The 24,152-nt window shown below is 37.4% G+C and overlaps 1 protein-coding gene across 2 annotated transcripts in view; it reads right to left on the bottom strand.

Annotated features, from left to right (window-relative positions):
* Positions 1-23,611, bottom strand: part of ATP6V0D2 (ATPase H+ transporting V0 subunit d2) — a 65,398-nt gene extending 41,787 nt beyond the window's left edge. The window contains exons 1-3 of one of the 2 annotated variants that reach the window (XR_004778608.2): positions 23,477-23,611; positions 22,831-22,920; positions 18,121-18,417 (exon numbers count right to left, since the gene is read on the bottom strand). Coding sequence is in view for 1 of the 2 variants with exons in the window: in XM_035546309.2 (XP_035402202.1) it covers positions 22,831-22,852 (22 nt within the window). In the remaining variant the exon portion in view is untranslated. Of the gene's footprint in view, positions 1-18,120; positions 18,418-22,830; positions 22,921-23,476 lie in introns of those variants that run through there. The other variant, XM_035546309.2, reaches the window with a different exon arrangement.
* Between the last annotated feature and the right edge of the window lie 541 nt (positions 23,612-24,152).

Here is a 24,152-nt window from a genome sequence, read left to right as displayed (position 1 = left end):
TTGGTGCAAAGTTAGCACAAAGATTTGCTGCTGTGGGAAGAACAGCAAGATGATCCTGGAGAGTACATTCAAACAAAATTCTTTTACTGAACTTAAAATATAAAATATGTGGGGAGGGAAGAGAAAGATTGAGAACTTGGAGGACTGAACCTCCTCTCCTAGAACAGTACAGCCAGATGCTCGTGGTTAGTATGATATCACTGAGTGTGCAGTACCACATCTCTTTTTTCTGCAATTGGAACTGTCGTGCAGTTAAATGTTATGCATTCCAAGACTTGCTAACATATCTCCTGCAAATAAATTTTGTTCTATAAAAATACATCTTCCAATTCTGACTCCATGTTCTTAGGCAAAGAAGCACACTAACACGGAAAGGTGCAAGTTTATCCTTAATTAAAAAAAAAAAAAAAAAAAAAGGTTTGTAAGCAAGACACTTAAGTTCTAGCATGTTGCACTAATATCTTAATGTGTGATTCCCATTAATTAAAATGTATTTAGTAACATCACACATTAAAAATGTATTCCTGTGAAAGTTATTTTACATACATAATACGAAGTCCTTCTTACGTAAAATAAGAACATGCTTTCTGAGTCACCATTTCTTCAACAGCAGAAGAGCAACACCTTTAGTAATCAGAGGGATGTCATATGACATCAAATTATTAGAATTTAAAAATATAAAAAATTGCCCATTTTTTTCATTCATAGATATAAATACAATCTCTCCTCAGAAGCAATGAACTTTTATTAATGGAGAAAATTACTGTTTCAATATTGAAGCTTGAAAATTTTTCAGAATATTCAGGCCAAGACTCACTCAGAAATATATGTACCCTTTATGATGGATGTGAAATTCCTGAGTTTCACTGTTCCTGAAATATGAAGTACTCCTGGTTTGGAGTACCTGTCTATTGAAAGAGCTCTGCCCAGTTGTATTTAGGTAAATTTAAGAATTTTCCTCTACAGACCTGCATCCTGTAAATAGAGGACAAAATTCTAGCAGAGTGGAGCCTCCTTGGGATCTACCCTTTCAGGTAAATGGCCTAACAGCATTTGTCAGATGAAGATTTTATTCCTTAGGCTCGGATTAAAAGTATCTTTTGGTATTGATGTGAAAGTCTGTATGGTCATGTAGATAAAGCAGTTAACTGGCTGAGAAGTAGCCAAGAGTTGGGTTTGTTCTTTGATAAATACTTACATTTACCTTTCTCGTTTCTGTGAAGACTCCGAACTTCTGTTTTTGAAGTCAGCTGTGTGTGTGTGGTTGAATTCAGAACTGATCTCCAAGTAGGAAAATACAAAATTAATTCTGGAAGAATCCATAGATATTTGAAAGGGTTCATATCAGTTTTACAACTTATTTTGGAGGAAAGAACATAGGGAACAAAGAGTGAGGAAGAGTAGAAAATGTTTATTTGCTTAATATTGTGATTGATTTAATATGCTGTATCAGGGACTATCCTTTCACATGTGAAATTTATTTAAAAGTTGTGACCAATCTATGAGTGTTACATCATAAACAGAAAATTCACAAAAATTAGATTCCCTCAGTACCAAGTCTTGTTTATCCAAGAAGAAAGCTCACAGAGGAAGCCGTCAAACAGGGGTAAATACACATAAATCCCCCTCCATGGGTGGCTGGCTGAGAAAGCAGACAGCCTGTGGCCATGTTTGTAAGGACCTAGACCGACAGGACTTGGGGGGGAAAGCTGCTCATGTCTGGAACGGATTGAAACAGGCTCTTGTGGACATGCCTCACTGCTGCTCTGCATCTTTGCTTGTTGTTCAAACTTAAGAAAATTGCTTTTGCTTTAATTGAATATTATTTTGCATCCTCCCTGCACTCCAGTGAAGTACAAATGAGTATATAACATCAGTCAGCTGTAAAAAAGGTAAATTTTGCATGAATTTTGCAATGCATAAACTATTCCACAAGCTGTACATGTGAAAAAGTGCTGAAAAACGATTAGGTAACAGTATGTAATCATAATTTTAAAACTGTAGGTATGCTGCAACATAGCTTTGTATTCAGGCAATTTTTTGTTCAAAAGAAATAATTCATCTGAACCAAATTTTTAATTCCAACCACTGTCTTTAACCAGTGGCAAACAGTGTCACTAGGATTGAGAGTTATTATTACAGTGAAGGTAAAATGAAGTAATAAAAAGCACAGAGAAAAATACCTGAGCATCTGTCATGATAGTAGTAGGTGGGATGAGCTAAGCTGTAGGACATGGAAGATGCTAAGAAGTTCTGTCCATGCAGAATTGGGTAACAACTTCAGTGGTAACATTGGTGGCAAAACTTTTTTGTTGGTGTTTTGTTGTAGTTATGACTTTTATAGCATTCTTCTTTCTCTGGCAATGGAAAAAGACATCATTCTGGTCTCACATTTTTCTAGTACTATGCTTGTGTCACACTAATACAATAATGTGTTGTATGTTATATTCTTATTTTTACTTCTTAGTTGCAAGTTCATGGACAAACACAAGAAGGCATCAGACTGCAGTGCAAAATATCTAACAAGGTGATCAAATACTTGGATTCTGCATTTGCTGCTGAAGCAGGGGCTGTTCAGGTCAGTCACAATAATCCTGTTGTGCAGTGAAATTCTCTCACATTGTATTAGTATTTTGAATCAATAACTGCCCTGTAGCCAAGGTTGCTATGACGCACCAGAAAAGTCAGGAGAGAAACAATATCAGAGCTGAAGTTGGTTACATTTGTGGCACCTTGCCTACCATGGGATATAATCAACAACATGGTGGACCTTTCATTTTCTTGTGTGTGTGTATAAAAGAAAATAGGGGTGAAAACATGATGTTTTAGAAGCAGACGTAGACAGGAAAGGGTAGGGCTAATCTCATTGCTAGTTTTGACTGGATTGTGTGTTCCTTTCAGAAATTTGTATTTCTTTCTGCTCATATTTGCTCCCTGCCATTCTCTTTATCTTCTGCTTTTTGTCCCTTCTTCTTGCTGACTCTCAAGGCTACCCTAGGTTTTGCTGCTTTCAGAGTTCCGTAGTTGAAACTCAACATTGCATCTATGACACTTTTTTTTTTTTTGGCAACTAGCCTCTAGTTCTTGATGCCACCATATTGTTACACAACAATTTTAATTGCCAGCATCCAAAGTGGACCCCTAAGGTTTCCTGTTTCTCTTCCAGTCTTGCCCCCAAGAGAGCCAGTGGTGGCATTCTTGTTAAAACAGCTTACCACCGTAAATGATTGAAAATTTTCCACTTGGATTTCTGCCTCTAGGAGAAATGGGTGGAGCTTTTTTTGTGACCACTGAAATATGTTTTTCACAGATTTCATTTCATATGGAATTGACAAATGCTGCACTGGTTTTCAGACTGGGATATTTAAAATAGTTCTCAGTAACTTTTCAATGTGACATTTTCAATGTGACATTTCAGTTCAGAACTTATATTTTTTGGAAAGAAGAAGCAGATTTCTCTGGGGTAATGTGTTATGTGTTAATATGCTTTTTGGTGTTTTTCTTTTTTTTTTTTTTTCCTAAAAAAAGAGGAACATGTGGTGCAAAACTATTCAGCAGCTTTTTAGAAACATGATGAAGATAGTTTTGCCTCTCCTTTTCCATCAGAGTTGTTGAAAGAACATCTCATTTTCTATGAGACCATTTCTATAGTAATTTCATGCTGCCTGGTCCTAGTTTATAATGTTTCATATATTTTCACAAGGTCTTAAAGCTACAAGTAATTGATATGTGAGTGCATTACAGACTTCACTATTAACTCACACAAATTTTTTCCAGTCGCTGGGGTTCTCTTTCACTTAGAACATATTTTTTACTAGATTCTTGGAGGATACAGAGGGAAAAATAATGCAAAAAAATCCATTGCAGTTGTGTACCCAATACAGCATGAGGCAGAAAGCAGGAATATTAATGTGTCTTTGGACTTGACTGAATGGAGATTGTCAACCAGATGAATTGCTTCAATGCCAGATGTAGGCAATAGAAGCTTTGATCAAATTTGACTTTTGTATCTAGTTTTCAGCTGTAGTCATTTCTACCTGACTTTTGGCAGATACAAAGAAATGACACTAAGGAGACTTATCCATTTTTTATTTTTTGTATTCCATTAGCTGTTGAAATGTAGTGAGAATCTGCACACAGGATGTGTGGGAAGCAGTAGTTTGGGGATGGGAGGGTTCATTCTTATTTTTTTCTTTAGTTTAATTTATTCAATTTATTGAAGATATTAGACACAGCGATGAGAGACATGTCTCTGTATCCAAAACCAAAAGAACACAGTATTCTTCATTATCTCCATAATCCTGAAAGGCTATAGGATTTGAGCAGCTGTAAAGTTTTTTGGTACCGGGAGGAAAGACCTGACAAAGGGCAGTGTACTTCTGACCATGGGAATGTGGTTGCTGCTTCTTCAGTTCATCTCCAAAGAATGTTTTTTTAGAAATGCTTATTTATAATTGTCCCAAGCTTTCAAAACCATCACTGCTGTAGGACATGTTATCCATATCTTTGTTGGTAGGCATATTTGATAGGTAGAATGGATAATTTCTGAGTAAATTTCTCTGTTATTTTTGCCTTTGAAAAAAAGGAATATCTAGCCTTTCATAGATTAATTTTAAGCTTATACAAGCAGTGTCATCCACTGCCCACAGGCTAGGCCTAGAATTCAGCAGACAGACAAACATTAAGTATGCTGTTCTCCAAGGTACAGCAACACATTTATTTGTTCTGTCTGCTGTGACAGGGTTGTTCCCAGACCAGCAGCTGTGTGACTCCAGAACAACCCGTTGCAGCACTGTGGAAACAACAGTGAATACTTCTTCCCTCACCAGTGAGGAATGGCATGATATCTTTAATATATATCTTTAATATATAATATATCATATATACCATTACATAATATTACATATATTATACAATATATAATATATTTACGTATTATTATGATATATTTTATATGTTTTATATACATATACAATATATATATAACATATATATATATACCTTTTTTTGGAAAGTTTCATTTTCCTTCATATTTCAAGGGACTTCCCCACAGATCTCTACCACTCAGCATCTCCAGTAATCTCACTCTCAAATCCAAACCATGGAATGGGTTAATAACACTACTAAACTGTATTTACAAATATCTTTATTTTTTATGGATATGAGGAGTGTACCAATACAACTGTTTTTGATTTACAGTTTTATTTGTGGTCCATTTATTAATTTTGACAAAACAATAGCTTTTTTTTTTTTTAATTACTTATATTCACCAGTAGAGTAATGACTATTTCCTATTCCATCGGCAAATCAGGAAATTTTATTCAAAGAATTGTGGAGATAAGTAATTTGCCTTGTCAGGTAACAGGGGAATGTTCATTTGTCAAGAGCTGCAAAGTGTTTTATGGCTGTAACAAACATCCTACAGATAAATAAGAGGAAAAGATGGCTTTACACTACATTGATGCTTGTAGTTTATATTGCAACCTCAGTGACATCTAAAATTTTTGTCAATTAAAAAGTTTTTTTCTTATGCCACAAAGCACACAAAAATCAGCTGTCAGCTGAACTCATTCATATTTTCATTCCTTGAGCAAAAAAAAAAAAGTGTCCAATTTGTTTTCAGATTGAACTCTGTATGTAGAGGTATTAAGTTTGTTTGTTTTTTCTTTTTTCCTCTGTTGACAAATTGCTTTTATGCATTATTGTCTTCTCAGACAGAAGTTACTGCCTCTTCAATGAGTGAATGCTGAAACTCAACTACAAGGCAGTAAATGACTGAGCATCTTCTAGGCTACTGCAAAATGGGGCAGATCAGGTTCTCTTCAACCACCATGGGAACAGTAAACTCAACTGGCTGACAGTGATGTCTCAAGTCCCTCTAACATGACAAGAAGCATTTGTCATATCATATACAGTATAAGTTGCTTTATTTTTACAGTATGTGAACTCTAGATTGAATACAGCTGGGATGCACACACACAGCAGACCTAATTTGGAGGACATACTTATTTTAGTTTTTGTATTTGACATATTTTCAAGAAAGTATGCAGTGTTTGAAGTATGTAAATAACCTATGGTGGGATAAATTAAAAAAAAAAGTTTGGAACCACTTGCTCAATGTATTCAAATCTTTAGAGTTTTATTATGTGGTTTATCATAGAATCGTTGAAGTTGGAAAAGACCTCCAAGATCATCTGGTCCAACCATCTCCCTACTACCAATATTACCAACTAAACCATGTTCCTATGTACCACATCCAACCTTTCCTTGAACACCCCCAGGGACAGTGACTCCAACATCTCCCTGGGCAACCCATTCCAATGCCTATCCACTCTTTCTAAGAAATGTCTCCTCATTTCCAACCTGAACCTCCCCTGGTGCAACTTGAGGCCATTCCCTCTCATCCTGCTACTAGAAGAGGCTGACCCCCAGCTCCCCACAACATTCTTTCAGGTAGCTGTAGAGAGCAATAAGGTCTCCTCTGAGCCTCCTCTTCTCCAGACTAAACAACTCCAGTTCCCTCAGCCACTCCAGGGCCTCAATGTCTTTCTTGTAGAGAGGGGCTCAAAACTGAACACGATGAAGCCGTGAGAGTGTTCCGTTTCCTAGAAAACAACTTGTCATTGCCAAAGTTGTCTTTGTTCACCCACTGTCTTCTCTTCCTTTTCTTCCCTTGGACAGGGCCAATCTTAAATCAAGAAAAAAATTTGGCATATACATCTTTGCATGACCGGGTTGAGATGGGTTTCCAAATCCCCTGAGCACAAAGCTAGGTCCTTAGGCCTTATTCAATCCTTACAGCAAAAAAAGTTCAGAACTTGTCAGCTTCCCATGAGCACTTCTATTGTCTCTATTCACCTATAGGGGTGAATTCTATTCATCTATAGGGGTGCCAGAATCTACTCCGTAACCTGCCCAGTCCTCACCTGCAACACTGCTGCACCACTTCCTCTGGAAATTTACTCCTTTTTGGAAGGCTATATTGCCTACTTATTCTCTTCTTTTTTTCTTTGTTTTTATCTACATTTTCCTCTATTTCTGTTGCTCATTCTTTCTTCCCTTTCACTTCTTACTTCCTATTCCCATTTGAAATACTTTCCCCACCTCTATTTCCTAAAACCATAGGTAATAAATAATGTCAGTAACACCAGCACACAAAGAATTATCACTTGTTTCTGGAGTTACCATCCCAGGTACCTTGGCAGGTAAAATTCAGCTACATTGCAATTCATTCAAGGTACATATGCTCTCGTAAGAAAAGTAGTCTACCACTTTTGAATTTTTAATTTTGAATCAAATCAAATGTTGGAGCAAGATCTAAGCAATAGTTAATAATTCTCTGCATATAAGAGCCAGAATTTCTCATTACATTGTTCCAAACAGTCAGTCCTCTTCAGATTCTATATCTCCCATGATAAATATGTTCCTGCTAGCAAGTAATTGTCAACCACATCTCTGTAAACTGAGACTTAATATATGTTTAAAGTGGCTAGATAATAAGCCAAAAGATAATAAGACAAAACACCACTATACAAATTTGGTGGAATTAGGTCTGTTTCAACACTTTCATATCTAATTTGGATTCTTCAGACTTCTCCAGAAACTTCCCTCCTGTTTCTTCTTTTGTTCTCCCATCGTCTCATTATTATCTTTAGGAACTGGAAAGTTCTCCAGCTTTCAAGCAGCTGGGAAAGACTATTATAACTGGAGTGGTTTAGTGTGCTGCCACCCAGCCTTCACAAAATCTGCACACAATACATCTATTTTAGGAGATGCCAGTTCTTACTGGATGTAAGAACATATATATATATATGTTCTTATGTACATGTTCTTATGAACATGTATATATATATGTATAAAAATTCATATTTCGGGTGACAGTACAGTAGCAGGAATAGAGAAAAAAACAACAACAAACAAAACAAACAAAAAAAATAAACAAAAAAAACCAATACAGGTAGGGATACAATCCAAGTGAACTGGCATGGCCATACCACGAGTAACTCATCTGAAGAAGAAGGGGATACAATCTCATTTTTTTGTCTCATACAAGATATTGTGTAGAAATAAAGTCTAACAGACATTAGAGATAAGGAGTTTTAGACAAAAAAGAATGAGGAAATAGATGTAGAAACCAGTTTTATAGCAATAATTTTGATGTCTTTGACAACTAACTTAAATTCAGTTCTTCTGCTGGGAAGTGCATATGAAATTATTTACAGAATGCCAAGGCCAAAACAGCAACATGGTGAATGATATATATATATATATATATACTCCAATATAGAGGTATGTATATACACAGAAAATAGAGCTAACTATATGAATTAGTGATTGTTAAAGCCATAGTCATGATGTACTACTAGATGATATGTTCTATGAAAAAGGTCACTGCTTTTGAAGTGCATTTCTCTAAGTGGAAAACTTCATATTGCTGCCACAGATAAAAACCTGTGGGTCTGATACAGCACAAAAATTAGGGGAGAAAATGCTGTTCTCTCCTCCCAACTTCATAATCTTTTCTGTAGTGGCCTGAGAAGAACCATATCAGCACCACTTTTGCTCATAAGACTGCAATATGGTGCCATTATCCAGCTTGAGATACTCATTGCAAAGCCACTAGATGGCAATTTTCAGCCACTTTACTTGGCTATTTCTCAATGCAGAAATGGTGTAACAAAAAAAAAATATATTGCTTAATTGCTTACAGAAAACAAGTGCTAATATACTAATGAAAATATTTTACAAACTTTTTTTTTTTTTTGAGGAAAAGTCTTATGTACCTAATTTTCAAATTGGACCCATCACAGGATACTGAGGTCTGAAGACAGAGCTTTATTTCAGGACTTTTTTTCCTCACAAGAAAAGTTCCCTTCAATTTCTGCACAAACAGAAGCCAAAAAAGTCTCATAAAACACATATAAAATGTTCAGTTCTTCTCATTTCATTAAACAGTTTGTATAATTATTTACACCTTGCCAATGTTCTATTTGGTGTATGACAGTGGTTCCATACAGAAAATCTATTGATGTTCATTTGCCACCAGTGTTCTCACCTGGAAAAGTAAATTTAAAGTATGGGATAACAGAGCAAGTATCCATGTTCTGTAAATAATAATAATGATACGCTATTATCTATTTGACAACATTTTAGTGAAATGTTTTTTCAGAGGAAAAGGTACATTTTGTTCCTAGTTCTAATTGTCTGTGTGGAGATGTTGAGACTATAACGATCTCTTGGAATAAAACATGCTGGGGGGATCTAAATATCAATTTTTATTTTTAGGAAGTCAGGAATACCATGTTTTCAGATTAATTATTTTTTTGTAAGTGCATGTCTTGTATTAAAATATGTTCTTTTTGAAAAAATGATTAAAAATGAAGTTAATTTTAAGTAGCATTGAATTTGTGAAGTTAATTTTAAGTAGCATTGTTTTTTAAATCCTCAGTGTTAGAGATGAAAAAATATTCTTTATTACATGTAAGTTAGTTAAATCATACTATGCTGTCAAGTACTGATTGCTTCTTTATTGCCCATTAGAAACTCTCTCTGAATTGCAGTATTTTGCAATGGGTGAACCCAAGGTAAGTCAAACAGATTTAATGTTCACCCCATATCTTCCAGGCTCATCCTGCTTCCAAAGGATATCTTCACTGTAGGATATCCGGCACTGTATTGGGAAACCGACTTTGAATTTAAGAGAGTGATGATTTTCATATGTGAGAGTAGGGATTTCCTGAATGAAAGCATCAAAACTATTGAGAAAGGTACTGCTCCGTCCTTTTCTGCAGGGTAAAATTGTTATCACCATAACACTTCTGCTGTGACTTCCCTATGACTCAAGAACCAGTAGCTAAATATGGCTCCTATCTTATTTTGTCAAACTGTTTGAAGGGAAAAAGTGTGACCTCTTGCACAGGGACCACATACCAGATGTTGGAAGTGATGACTTCTGTGCTCAGTTCTGTTGCTTTCCTGCAGGGTGACCTAGGACCGTCCCTCACAAGCTACTTTTGGAAATCAGGTTCTATATTAACATTGCTTCAAGAAGGAAAAAACTCAACCCAAATCTGCACTAGGCTAGGAAATGCTTCATAGGTTTTCCTTTAAAGTACAGTTAAGATAACTATGACTTCAGCCTGATGCTACAGTACCTAGGCTAGTTTTAACCATCCATGTTGGGTACTTGCGTGAATTTTGCACCAATGTTTACCTGGCAGTGAGTACCATGTAGACATGCCACTAAGATATTATAAAGTAACCTCCCAGTTGGAACACAGTAAATAATTTGCATAGACACATAACTGCACAAGACCATTCAGTTCCAGGTTGCCTTTGATTTTTCACTCAGTTAGGTATTTTTTAACAAACAGAGCATTTATCAGTGAATTTAATTTGATTTCACCTGTCTCTTGTCCGGTAGGCAAAGTTGATATAACTAATATTTTACATATACTGTGATATAAAATCTTGCAGAATAATCATTTTTCACACACAAAACATAGCACCTCTGAACTGTTTCTGGTCCTGAAGGGAGACATGAAGAACCTTCAGATGAATCTAGGAATAAAAAGTCTTAATTCTGATAGGCTTTAAAGTCACAGAATAGAGCAATTTTTTTATGGTACCTCTTAGCCTTCCCATCCCTATCTGCCAACAAACCTCTTAGAGTTCTGCTCTTCAGTATTTATCTCTCCCTTTCTCCCCTCTCTCTCTGATCCAGGTCCCCCCTTCTTAAATTCCCCTACAGACATCAGCATCTTTTCTTTAGATCGTCTAACTCATTAACATAGTCCAGTTAAACTCACTGCAGTGGTTTTTTTTTTAATTCTGTATTAAACTGAAGGTTGCAATTTTGCCCAGAGTATCCATATTTTATGTTATGTTATGTTATGTTATTATTATTTTTATTATTTTTATTTTATTCACAGTTACATCAGCTGGCTAAAAGAAAGATATCTCTCTTCAAATCATGCTTTGCTAATACAGTCACCACAATCTGATGTCTTCTAATAGAGTAAGAAAGCTAGTAACAAAAAATAATACCATTATTCTTAGTGTGCCACTCTGTGTTAACACTGCACCTTTAATTCATGAGGGTTTACCTTGTTACCACAAGTTATTTAAGGAACGCTAAGAACAAAATTGAGAAAAGTTGTTTCCAGGCATAATTTCAACTAAAGCTGTAAAAATGTGCGACTTCGTTTTGATTAAATGGCAAATCTTCTGGTTTCTTAGACGTGGCTAAACCTAATATCACAGAAATAGTAATTACTTCCCCCTATAACTTGAGTCAGAGCTCATTTCTATTTGTAAATTTTACTTAGCTAGAGTCAGACATCACCAGCATCGCCCCTTAAACCTAGACAAAATCTAGGTTAAGTTCAGTTTTCTCAAAACTGAATACTGGTATGGGTCTGGGGTTTTGTGGGATTTTGGCTGGGTTTTAGAAATAATGAGTATAAAATAGGACATATTTGTATTCTTTTTTTTTCTTTTTTTTTTCCTTTTCTTTTCTTTTTTTTTTTTTTTCTCAGATCTAAGTATAGCTTTTCCTGCTACAAGGAGATCTTGAAAAGCATTACGGTCTGGTCTGCAATGGTCTGGAGATTGCTGTACTCCTGAAGTCCTTTGCACTTTGATAGAAGAGGTGCTAATCTTTGTCAGCATCTGCTCCTCTTGTTAGCATCCAACTGCACTGTCCTACTGTCCATCCCCGCCGATCCTTATCCCCTGAAAAGCTACAGTGTGTCATCTCTCAATGAAAAATGTCATGTAAATTTATAGCATCATATGAATGTTCTGAATTTACTGTCATCTTTGTCTGTGTTTCAGCTTTTCTGTTGTTGTACCTGAGAAAGTGTCTCGTGTTCATTCTTTATATGTCAGATAAGAGTAACTCAACATTCTTAAGATTGCTGAACACCTTTCATTGCACTTATCAGAGCACTTGCTGAGAGGGAAGAGGGAAAAGCCAGATGAGTAAATGTGTAAGTACAACTTGGCTCAAGAAACAGGTTATTACTGTCACCCTTTACCAAAGTTCACTGTCACCAAAACAGGGTGTGTAAACTTTTATGGGAATCTTATTTGTTCTGCTTTTACCGCACTAACGCATTTTTACCACGCATGGGCCTAAACCATGGACTTTAGAACAAGAACTGATCTTCTCTCATTACACATGGTCTGTCTTCTAGCTGGTGGATTCAAATATTTGCAAAATCACACGATTAAAAGGTGCATGTGCCAAAAGAGATTATCTCCTTTTTTCCATTACTAAATAAATCACCAATGACACAGTGAATATATTTATGCAAACTGTATCGTGCTTGATGTGGGGATGTATTTAAATGAAATTTTCTTCTGTGGAAATATTTTTAATCCTCTATAATGAGTTGCCAATAGGAAGGCTAAACCCAGAAATTATTCTGTTCTGATCCACTGCAACAGTCCGTCTGTCCGTCTGTCCGTCCTTCCTTCCTTCCTTCCTTCCTCTCTCACTTCCTCCCTATGATTCTTTTAATTGATCTTTATTTTTAAGCAGCAGAAACCTGGCATTGAGCTGTAACTTCTGATTTTTTTATATGTATAACAAAAATTTTCAGTGGTTTTTTAACTCAGGACATAAAGCAGGTTTTCAACATCGTTCATACCTATCTGTTATTTAAATATATATATTATTTATATATATATGTACATATTGTTATAAAGATAGTAAAGATACATAAAATGTGGTAAGATGCTGTTCAGTACATTCTGGACGGAAGTATTCAAGAATGTGTCTTCAGGAACACAGGTGAAGCATGGCATAAAATCTTGATTTAGTCTTCAAGGCTACTGGTGAGTATTAGTGTTCTGAGCAAAAAAATATTTTTATTGGACACAAAGAGTAGGAGTGGTTGCCAATTTCTTCAAAGACTTCAAGTCGTAGGCTGATATCTACTTGTCCCAGTGAAATTACGTGTGTATTGATTGAACTGATTTGAATTGAACTTTAATGACCTTTATGCAATATTGTAATCCTCCAAGCAGTTAATTTCATGGGGCATCACTGAGAATAATGTAGGCTATGTCATGTTCTAGAGATTTGGTGTAAAAATTAGTGTTTACACCACTCTGCCATTTGATGAGGAGTCACTGCAGACATATTGTGGACAGAAGGGAAGAAAGAAGGCACTGTTTAAATAGTATGTATTAAACCCCAGAGACTAGTGCATGATTATTTTAAACTAGAAAAATGTCACCATTACTAAGAGAGAATTTGGTATGATCTCACCAGGAAAAAAAAAAAGAAAGAAAGAAAATAAAAAAAAAGAAAAGAAAAAGAGGCAGAGAGCCTGTGCCAGTCTCTTGCGGTGAGAAAATGGTCTGCCTACATATTTGTTCTGCAGCAGCGTGTTTGGCTGGGCACCGCTGATTGCTTTCACCAGGAGGCACACCAGGGAACCAGGGAACAAAGCATAACCCCGGCTAGCTCTGCTGCCACGGCAGCCAACAAGTTGTGAGCTCTTTGAGATATGGATTAAGAAAACAAAGCTGGTGTTCCAAGTGACCTTCAGGATATACCTGTGGGAGTGCGCATGGTTAATAGCAGGCATGTGTTGCCTGTTAATATCTTCTTTAAAACCTTGTCAGATAGCTTACAGCCACCATTAAGAAGAGCTGTGCAAGTTTGTTGCCATAATTACTAGGCCAAATGCAAGCCTTTTTGAGAATTATCTTGCATGTTTGTTATTTAAACGATGATTGTTTCTGTTAATTACAACTAAAGGAGATTAATATTCCATTAGTGAGAAAACCACATAGCTTAGCCAAGTAATAGAGAGATTGCAAGGTGACCCACACTTACAGTAAATGTAGTCAAACAAGTTATTTTTGTTTTGCTGAATTTGTCATTTGTCTTTGGGCTTATGTTTTAACCCAGACCCTTGGTCTGTTTTTTCACTCTTTATCACAAACTCACAAATCTACTCCCTTTCCCTGGCTAACACTGGTTGGTTCAGTTCTCTCTAAAGTTGGAATGTTTGCTCTTGAAATGACTTTGTTTAGTAAATGTTCCAAAGTACACTCAATTTAGTGCAAAGGATGATAGAACAAGAAATGGGCAGGTAGGTTAATTCAGCATCCTTCTGGACAAATTGTCCAGCTGTGAAATAAAAAGGTTCATGCTATGCTAGGTGATAAACTGGCTTGACAGTAGAGCTCAAAGGGTTGTAAGTGAACGGCGCTACATCTGGCTGACAGTTACCAGCAGTGTTCCCCAGGGCTCAATTCTAGGGCCAGTACTGTTCCACATTTTTATCAGTGATCTGGATGCAGGAGTGGAGTGCATCCTCAGCAATTTTGCTGATGATACTGAACTGGGAGGTTCTATTGACTCTAGAGGGATGAGAGGCCTTGCAGAAGGATCTAGATAGATTGGAACATTGGGCCATCAACAATGGCATCAAGTTCAGCAAAGGGAAATGCCAGGTTCTGCACATGGGACAGAGTAATGCCGGACACATATACAGACTGGGAGACAAGTGGCTGGGGAGCAGCTCAGCAGAAAGGGGTGCTGGTCAGCAGCAGGCTTAACATGAGCCAGCGGTGTGCCCTGGCAGCCAAGAGGGCAAACTACATTTTAGTATGCATAAAACACATCACAGCCAGATGGTCAAAAGAGGTGATTCTCCTGGTATATTTAGCACTTGTGTGGCCTCACCTTGAATATCGTGTGCAGTTCTGGGCTCCGCAATATAAAAAGGACATTCAGGTCCTTGAATGCATCCAGAAGAGTGTTCAAGGTACAAGGGCTGGTACAAGGGCTGGAAGACATGTCTTAAGAGGAGAGGCTGCGGACACTTGGGTTGTCTAGTCTGGAGAAGGGAAGGCTGAGAGTCAGCCTCATTGCTCTCTGCAACTTCCTGAGGAGGGGAAGTGGAGAGGGGGGTGCCAGTCTCTGCTCCCTGGTAACTGATGGTAGAAAACGAGGGAACAGCACAGAGCTGTGCCAGGGGAAGTTCAGACTGGGCATTAGGAAAAATGTATTTACTGTGGGGGTGGTAAAACACTGGAAGAGTCTTCCTAGAGAGGTGGTTGATGCCCCATGCCTGTCAGTGTTCAAGCATTTTTGAATATTGTCTTCAATCATATGCTTGAACTTTTGGTTAGCCATATGTGGTCAGGCAGTTGGACTAGCTGATCTTTGAAGGCCCTTTCCAATTGAACTATTCTATTCTATTCTATTCTATTCTATTCTATTCTATTCGGTTCGGTTCGGTTCGGTTCGGTTCGGTTCGGTTCTGTTCTGTTCCGTTCCGTTCGGTTCCGTTCGGTTCTGTTCCATTCCATTCCGTTCCGTTCAATAACTTATTCTATTGCAACAATATAGTATAATGAAATTTGCAGCTGAATTGGACAACAAGGATTTGACCACTGACAAGTCTCCATATTAAATTATTCTAGAAAGCAGTCTCTGGACAAGCATTTTAAAAATACTCTTTCAGTAGTGCTTTGCTTATTGAAGTTTCTTGAGGACAAACTTCTTGGAGGGGATGTGTTGGAAGTTCGCTCTGATACTCAGAGCAAAATTGTGAAGCTACCTTCTGGAATGGCAAAGAAAATGTGTTGGTTGTGGCTGGATGTGCTAATTTCCATTTTGCTAAACGCTAGAGTGTTCATTTTCCATCATCCAGTTTCCTTCTCCCTTTGGAATCTGGGAAGGGTGGAAAGTCATGCCTGAACCCTGCAGTGCCAGCTTCTAGGCACTACAGCCTAAAATATCTTAGGACTGTACTTTTAATAATAAACAGGATGAAGCCTGTTATGTGATGATGAATCAGAGAAGCAGATTTTCATCTGTGAAAAGTGGCAAGCTTCACAAAGCCACAGATCCTTGTCAGAGAACTCACTGTGAGGAGTGTTACGATCTTTGCAAGTTTTCTTCTGTGCTCTAAACAACCCCCTCCTCCCCCCCAAAAAAATAAAAAATAAAAATATTTGCATCTTTCTGTCATTAATAGTTCATGGTTTTTGTTCTTAACCCTGAATTTCAAAGTTCTATGGAGGTCTCCCCTCCCTGGTATGTTACTGTACCAATTCCAATATCTTTAGATCTTTACAGACAAACAAATGAAAGGCCATTACAAGTCTGCTCAAAGACCAAAGTGGGTCCAGAATCCATCTCATACTGCTCCTTTCTGGCAAATTTAGCACATTAAAGGTCCAGTTGCATTTAATAAATTCACAGCTTGCAAAAAAATCACAATACTAAATTTTGCAAATGCAAGTGCAAGTTGTTATCACACTGTTGGCCAGTGACAGGGGCAAACATGAGGGAGTTTGACAATGAAGTACCTTTTGGAGCTCCCTAATCAAAGGCTTTGGAGATGCAAATGGGCTTGAGAAGAAGAAATGAAGATTGAGCTTTGAAGAAGAGAAGGAAAAGATGGTGGGACACAGCTACGTCATCTCGTATTTATTATAATTCATTAATACAGCTATTTGAACTGTAATGGAATCCTTGCTTAGCACTGTTTTTGATGAAAATCTGGTAGGACATAAAGTTATCGAAGTCAAGCTCCTTTAAAGATCACAGTTCAGTGAACAACATAAAAGCTTCAGTAAAACAAAGCACATGTAGCCCTCTGTGCTGGTGTTCTGTACACGATAAACTTCAAATAGTCTCTGTAGAAATAATGGGTTATTATAACAATGGTTCAGATCTAGTTGCTATACAATACTGTAGTTCAGGTAAAACGTAAATGTTTTATTTGTGGAGAGGAAACCTAACACTGGCTTTGTCAAGTCAGCTGATTTGGAGACTTATTAAAGGAAAGTCAGTGTCCGATGAAAGGTTCAGCTCCCACACACAGATATTGAGGGTGTGTGTATGTTTGTCCTGACAGCAAGCTGAATGCCCAAATCTTGGAAACATGTGAGTCCTGCCATGGCATTGCTTTTGCTCAGGTACATGAAAATGGAAACTAAAAATACATGATTTCCAGAGCATCCAGAACACAGAGCAGATGTTTGAATTCAGAGTACAATATGGTACATGCAGATTGTAACTAATTGGCAAATATTAAAAGGCCCAAACACCTCCTAGAAATGTGTGTTTTGCTGATACAGAGTTAAACTGTTAGATAAAATGCAATGTAGGTTTATATATGTAATAAACAATGATACCTATTTATGACATGAGAAGCCACCTGAGCATCTGGGAGGTATTCATCTTCATTAGCTGGTGCCATGGCTCACAGCTGCATGGATTTTATCAAGGTCAAACTGAAATAATCAGTTCACAACCTGGAATTTAAAAGGGCAAGTGGCCAAAATTATGTGTTTGGTTCTTTGTAGCTTTCAAACCTATGGAGAGTTGAAACCTACAGCACTGGGTGAATAATCAGATAAGAGAGATTAAACAGATGTGGGTGAAAAGGCAAACTGTGTGTGCAGATGTCAGTGTAGGAGAGCACTGTCAGGTTTAGGAGGAGAATATATCAGTTTGAGGATCACCAGAAGAGAGAAATAAGCATTACAATACCAATGTGCCTGGGACCATCTTGTGCTTACCCTCTTAAGTGTAAAGGCACTAGAACAGGCTGGTGAGGCACTGGCACAGGTTGCCCAGAGAGGCTGTGGATGCCCCATCCCTGGAGGTATTCGAGACCAGGTCTTGAGGCCCTGGACAACCTGATATAGTGGGTGGCATCCCTGCCTATGGCAGGGGGATTGAAATTAGATGATCTTTGAGGTCCCTTCCTACCCAGGCCATTCTATGATTCTGTGATTTAGGAAACTGTACAGAGATGAGGCCATGATCCAAATAAGGAGTTTGTTGGTTAGTGCGTCATACGTGGGGTTGGATTTTGTAGGTATTGTTGTAGGCTACATTACTGATAGTATAATGGTATATATATACATATATATATACATATAACCTGCTGGCATCTGTGTTCCTCTCAAGGAATAAAACCTACTTTTTGCAGACTTGTAAGCTTAGCAGCAAATGAAAGAAAGGAGTAAACCTACTGGTGAATAAAACCTGGAAAAAATTGAGTCTGATATTCCAAGGAAGTGAGAAAACTGCATATAATTTTGCTCATGCTCCATCAGTTTTATTTCTCTTGAAATCAAAGAAGTATGCCCACACTGATATAGGTGCATATAGACAGGATCCACAATGTTTATGTAAAAGACATTCCAAACTGCATAATTTAATTTGTCTTTCTTATATACAATTCGAATCCAAAAAGTGTTTTGTTGTTCCATAATTAATTTACTTTTTGGTTATTCTGCTACAGTTTTGTGTGGTTTTGGACAGAAGCATTATCTCAAAGTATCTTCCTCTGCTGTCATAAGTGTAAACCTTTCTTCCGTTACTTGCAAAGATGATCAAAGTGTGTGCCATTATAGCCAGAAGGTATCTGGTATCTGAATTGAAGGCAATATTAGATGTAAGGCAGAGTAAAAAAAAAAAAAAAAAAAATCTTTTATTGATCTGCACAATTCTTTTCAAACAGTTTTGTTGCATTATTACTTGATTTCATGTTCAATTTAAAGTCCTAAGTCATGCTGTCATCTTTTGATTTCATACACTCAGAACATGCAGTAATGCCCATCAGTTTTGCCATCACTTTAACAAACAACTTCAATAGATTATTATCTTTTTGTACCATACAATTCAATAATACTATTTCACATTCCAAAAGGGATTATTTTAATACAGTTTTGTTGGAGGAAAGAACAAATATAAAATGCACACAAAACCACCCAAGCACTAGCAGACTCTAAACTTTCTGGTAATGCTCCTGAAAGTCTGAGAAGAAAAGATTAGATCAAAAGGGCTGGGACACCAACATACCCTTTGCCCCTTTCTGTAGGCTAAGCTAATCTCTATAGGTCAAGGTTCAACACAGAGGTACAGCAGGAAGGAGCTGGTGCTAGAGTGATAAGGCAGGCAGTCAAGTTATTAGGTTCGAACATGCTAAGAAATGTTTGATCTATAACTGCAAGCATCTTGCTGAAAAAAAGAGAAATTATACTCATGCTCTTGAATATAAACAATGCAAAGCTGTATTAAAAGAGCTCTTCTCCCTCAGCCAGTTTTGCTTCTGCATTATTTAATATATACATATATATATGTTGGACAAATAGCCATTTATAATGAACTTGCTACCTTACAAAAAGCTTAGCTTCTGTGGAAATCATTGAACAAATTACATTTTTAGTGAAGGGCAAAGCATACTAATAATAGAGAAAAAAAAAATTTAAACAGCAATATTAATATTAATAGAGCTTATTACTTAAATATTAATAGAGAGAAGCATAATAGAGAGAAGACCTTAAATAAAACATTTTCAATGCAGGTCACCAAGACAGAGAAAGTCTGTAGCTTGCATTTGTCTCAGGAAGGCAGCTAGTCCCTGTAATTCTGGGTGTCATCGGTTAAACTACAACATAGCAAACTGGAAAATAAAGAATAGATTTTACAATTTAAACTTAAATATATATTCAGCCGCATTATTCCCCAGTAAAATGAAAAGAAAAAAAGGTTATATCTCATACATATCTATACAGCTTGAACATGAGCTTTCATTTAGAAAGGAATGGCTGCTGCATTGTGATATATTTACAGCAGGACTGGAGTTCAGGTAGGGTGCACTGATTTTATCTAATCAACACCCTTGTCTGCTGCCTCCCTGCCCTCCTCAACTTCCTTAAGCTCTTAAAGGTACCGGACCAATTCTGGAATTGTGCCAAGGCTGAATTCATGGACACTGTGGGATGGCACGATGGACCAAATGCACAGCTCCTGGTCATGCAAAGAGAATATACATAGACTTTTATAACCAGGAACTGAGTGCAGTGAAATTGCACCTTTTTCTTGCTGCCTCCTGAGTTTCTTGCAAAAGCATGATATGTCAGAAAGATTGTGTAACATTTTTTCTTGGCAAACGAGGAGACAAATCTAGAACAAAGAAGTCAATCAGCAGGTAAGCAGCATAGACATGACACTTGAATTATTTTTTTTTTTTTAATGAGATTAACAGAACTAAGGTAGAGAAAAAAAAGATGACTGAGACTGGAGCCCATTCAAGGATCAAGCTGAGACAATGGAAGCTTCTGGGGAGTAGAAGAAAGGAAAGTGTCATGGAAGCTGAAAGAAGAGTTGATGTCATAAAACCACATTTGTCACAGTAGCTGTCATATTGCTATGGACAGGGTTGAGTTCTGGCCTTGTTGCAGAATTGACTTTATAGCTTTTGACTGGTGTAGTTTTAATGGACTGGAAGGGACATCCTTCTGCTTTTGTAAAGGAGCTCAGGAACTCCTCAAAATGTAGAGATGAAAGAGGTACTCGCTGATCACACCCAACCACTGCACTAAGTTCTAACAATATATTGTATTTTTGTTCCCTGTTCACAGGCGTCTAAAGAGCAATGCTCAATTTTCTACAGAAGCAGTTTGTCTAAAGTTAATTTTCACTCCTTCAGAAGTTCTCCAGAGACAAAGCCTCCACCTCCCCACCACGACCTTGCTCAAGTTCCATTATCATATGTCTACCATTTGCCAGGGAGCTAATTCCTTTGTAACATATATTTTCAGTTATATCCAGAACTAGCTTTGCTGGCAGGTCAGAACAGAAACTCCTTACTCCTCTGACTAGCAGCAGAAATATTCATGGATTTTGGATTAGCAATCGTATGAAAAATTGCAAGAGCAGGTCTGGGGTTTTTGAGTTTTTTGTTTGGTTGGTTGGTTGTTTTTTTGTTGTTGTTGTTTTTGTTGTTTTTGTTTTTGAGGATTAGATTAGATTAGTATAAAGCAGATGGCAGGGTTGATATGGCCTGGTAGCAGACAGCAGTTGAATTCAATGGGCCTGCTACCTCTAGGATAAGGATGAGACTTAGAACCGTTGTGACTGGCAAGGAAGAGGCAATGATCAGATCTCAATTATAATGAGCCTGGGTTTGAGAACAGATATAGACATGGGGTGAGCTGAGTGTATAGCAGCAAGCACAGACAGAAGAACAAACTTGCATCTCCAAGTCAAGATGTCGTCTTTGCTCTGACACAGTATGCTGGTTTATAAATTTTTCTGTCTGACCTCACCTCACCTTCAGGTATCTATATATACCTGAAGAACGTGTCTCTGCATGGTTTCTGGTGAAGAAACATTTTCAGACTGACGAAATTTCTGTTGCTTTGAAAAAAAGGCACCACTTGGTACTTAACCAACCTTTTATGACTAGAGAATCAGTCATACATACAAGAGGTGAAATAGCTGCTTTGTCAGCAAATAGTAAAGTACATTGGATTTAAAATACCTGGCATGTACAATTCTGTAATATCTTGCAGCAGAATTGTTGAGGGCTTAGGGGGTATGAGCTGAGGGAACCTCAACTGCTGCATTATGCCAACAGGAATATCAACAGGGAGGACTTACTCCGCAGAGTACCAATTTCAGCAACTACCTGTACTTGGGCTCTGTTTTCATGACAATGTCCAGATGCAAAATTCACTAATCTTGTAGGTTTCTACTGGAGTAGGATTAAATACTTCAGCCTCAGTGTGTATATGCATATGTGAAACACAATTTTGTTTTACCTGGGGAACTAATTGGGAAACAAAATCTAAATTAGATTTTCAGCAGAAATATTAGGCAGCCTGGTTTGTAGTTCCACCAAAAGATGTTAATTTTTTTAATTTCTTATTCCTCAGAATATATTCTCCAGTGCCAGAGGTTTTATCTATCCATTTGTTTGTTTGTTAATACATGATTCCATACATTTTTGTAGCTCTTTTGAAAAATAAATACAAAATCAAATACAAAATGCTCTTCAATGACACTAAATTTGTAAATATCTGTATGAATAAATAACCATAAGAAAGAGACCTCACCAATTTGACTAAGGCTATGTTTGTTCTTCAGGATCAGGACTGGAACCCTAAAAGCCTAAACAAGGCAAATTTATCTAAAAGAGGATATGAAGCAGTGGGAAACTCTAGCAGACTGGTACAGATTCATACTCTTATAGATACTGTGAAACTTATTCTGTATTGAATGACTTATTTTATGTAGCCTAACTTTAGCGCTTCCTTGGAAGATCGTGTGATGAAAAAAAGAAGAAAAAAAAAAACAAAAACAGTGAAGAGGCTGTGAAGTGTGCTGAAGAAGTGATTTTGAGGACGAAGAAATAGAAATGCTACTGGAGTAACAGGAAAGGCAATTACTTATTTTTCAGGTAATCTGGTATGAAATATTTGACGTAAGCAACAATGCTAAGCAGAAACTGATAATAAAACTTTGAATATGAAACTATAACTTTGTAATACATTCAGAGAGGTGACACAGCTCCCACTCATTTGAAGTAATTTTGCCTTCCAAATAAGAACAATCATGTATGGGCTGCCAAACATTTAGCAGATCATTGTCAAACTCAGTTCTACAACTGCCTACAAACTTTTACTGAAGTACTACAAAATAGGGCATCAGTTTCATAATGGATGACTTCAGTGACAAGACTAGGGAGGGCAATAGTAAGCAGAGATATAACAAAAAAGCACAACTGTGGCTCCTAGAATCAAGTGGAAGAATTGTTTCTTATTCTCAAGCAAGGACAGTTTTTGGAATAGCTTCAAAAATGCTCTCTTTTCCAGCTTTCTCCCCTATTCCTTTCTTGCATCTTCTCATCCCTTCTACATGGATGGCTTAGCTGTGCATGCAGAATAATTTAGACAGCAAAATTAACAGTTTTGCTTCCTTAGGTAATCTGAAATTTGTGCCAGTGTACCATGACAAGTCCCTCTGCAAATGGCAGTGATAAACAAGTAGAGCCTTACCTGAGCTGGGGAAAGGGATCATTGTGAGAGGGCCAGGAGTGAAGAACCATGAGAACCATCCACCAAGCAAGCCAGTCCCTCTCCTGATATCTGTGATTGTAAGAGGTCGGTTAGTAGCATTTCCTAAAGATCTCTAGGAGGTATATAAAAGAGCAGATAATAATGAAGATAAAAGGAGCAGATAATAAAGCACTAATTTCATACAGAAGGGAAAAATTCATTTTAATTGCTGAGAATCAGAAGTGAATGTATCATGACAATTTCTGTTGGCAGTATCAAAGATACTAGAATAAATATGCTTACCTGTGATTATACCTGTAACTGTCAGAAACTAGCCAAAGCAAACACCAGCTCCCGAGAAAACGTATGGAAAAAAAAAAAAAAAAGGTGGCAAAATCAAAAGAGAGAAAGAAAGAAAAGGAGGAGTGATTGTAAAATCCATATCACCTCTAATAGCAGCTGGTAATAACACACTAATAGGGTTCTAAGTAGGCCTCTTAAAAAGCTCTGCCAACAAGCAGAGCTAAAAAGAGTTGGAGAACAGAAAGCAGTAGTCTAAAGTTTTCAAGAAGTGTTGAGGAGGTAAATGGCAAGAGAAACAGTGACATGGAGAAGCAACTTTAACACACAGCTAAAGATATCTTACCTCACAAACTACGAATTAAAAGATTCAAAATAAAAAACAAGGAAATAGTAAAGGTCAACTCCCATTAAAATGGTGCAAAATCTGAGTGATCAACCTACTGACTATATTCCAGATAGTGTACATATATATTTCTGCCATCTTAAAAATGTTCCTAGTAAATGACTCATTTCCGCTTTGAATTTTTCAGTGCCTGAACTGTCCGTCACGCTTCATGTATGCCTGAGCATGCCAGTAGATTTCCAGTGGTTAACTATTCCTTGCCAGATTAAAAAAAAGAAACAACAAAAGAAAACCCCAAACGTTCAATCCAATGCCAAGTATTTCTTTACAGGCATTTGGAGAAGAATGGGCTCCCTCCCCAGTCAGCTTGAGTCCTTGCAAGTGCCAGGGCGGGCAGGGCACGGCTGCCAGCGGATGCTGCTCAGAGGTGTGTGAATGCCTTGCTACACCTTGGTCTCTGCCACTCCATAAGTCTCTATTCCAGAGAGCCAATCTTAGAAATGTATTTTAGAGGATTGCCAGCGTGGTTTCTATACCTGAAGAAATGTCACTGCTCATGCACTGGTTCAGTTGCAAGTTACAGAGCACACTTACGCCAAACCTTCGAATAAATGGCAGATGCATCTCCTAATGCTGGTCTGCTAGGAGGGAAACCCCCATACAAGCAAAATGTTTT

The sequence above is a fragment of the Cygnus atratus genome, chromosome 2, assembly GCF_013377495.2.
Source record: "Cygnus atratus isolate AKBS03 ecotype Queensland, Australia chromosome 2, CAtr_DNAZoo_HiC_assembly, whole genome shotgun sequence".
Classification (NCBI taxonomy): Eukaryota; Metazoa; Chordata; class Aves; order Anseriformes; family Anatidae; genus Cygnus; species Cygnus atratus.
The sequence above is the reverse complement of the archived record's forward strand: the minus strand, read 5'-3'. Positions and strand labels throughout refer to the sequence as shown.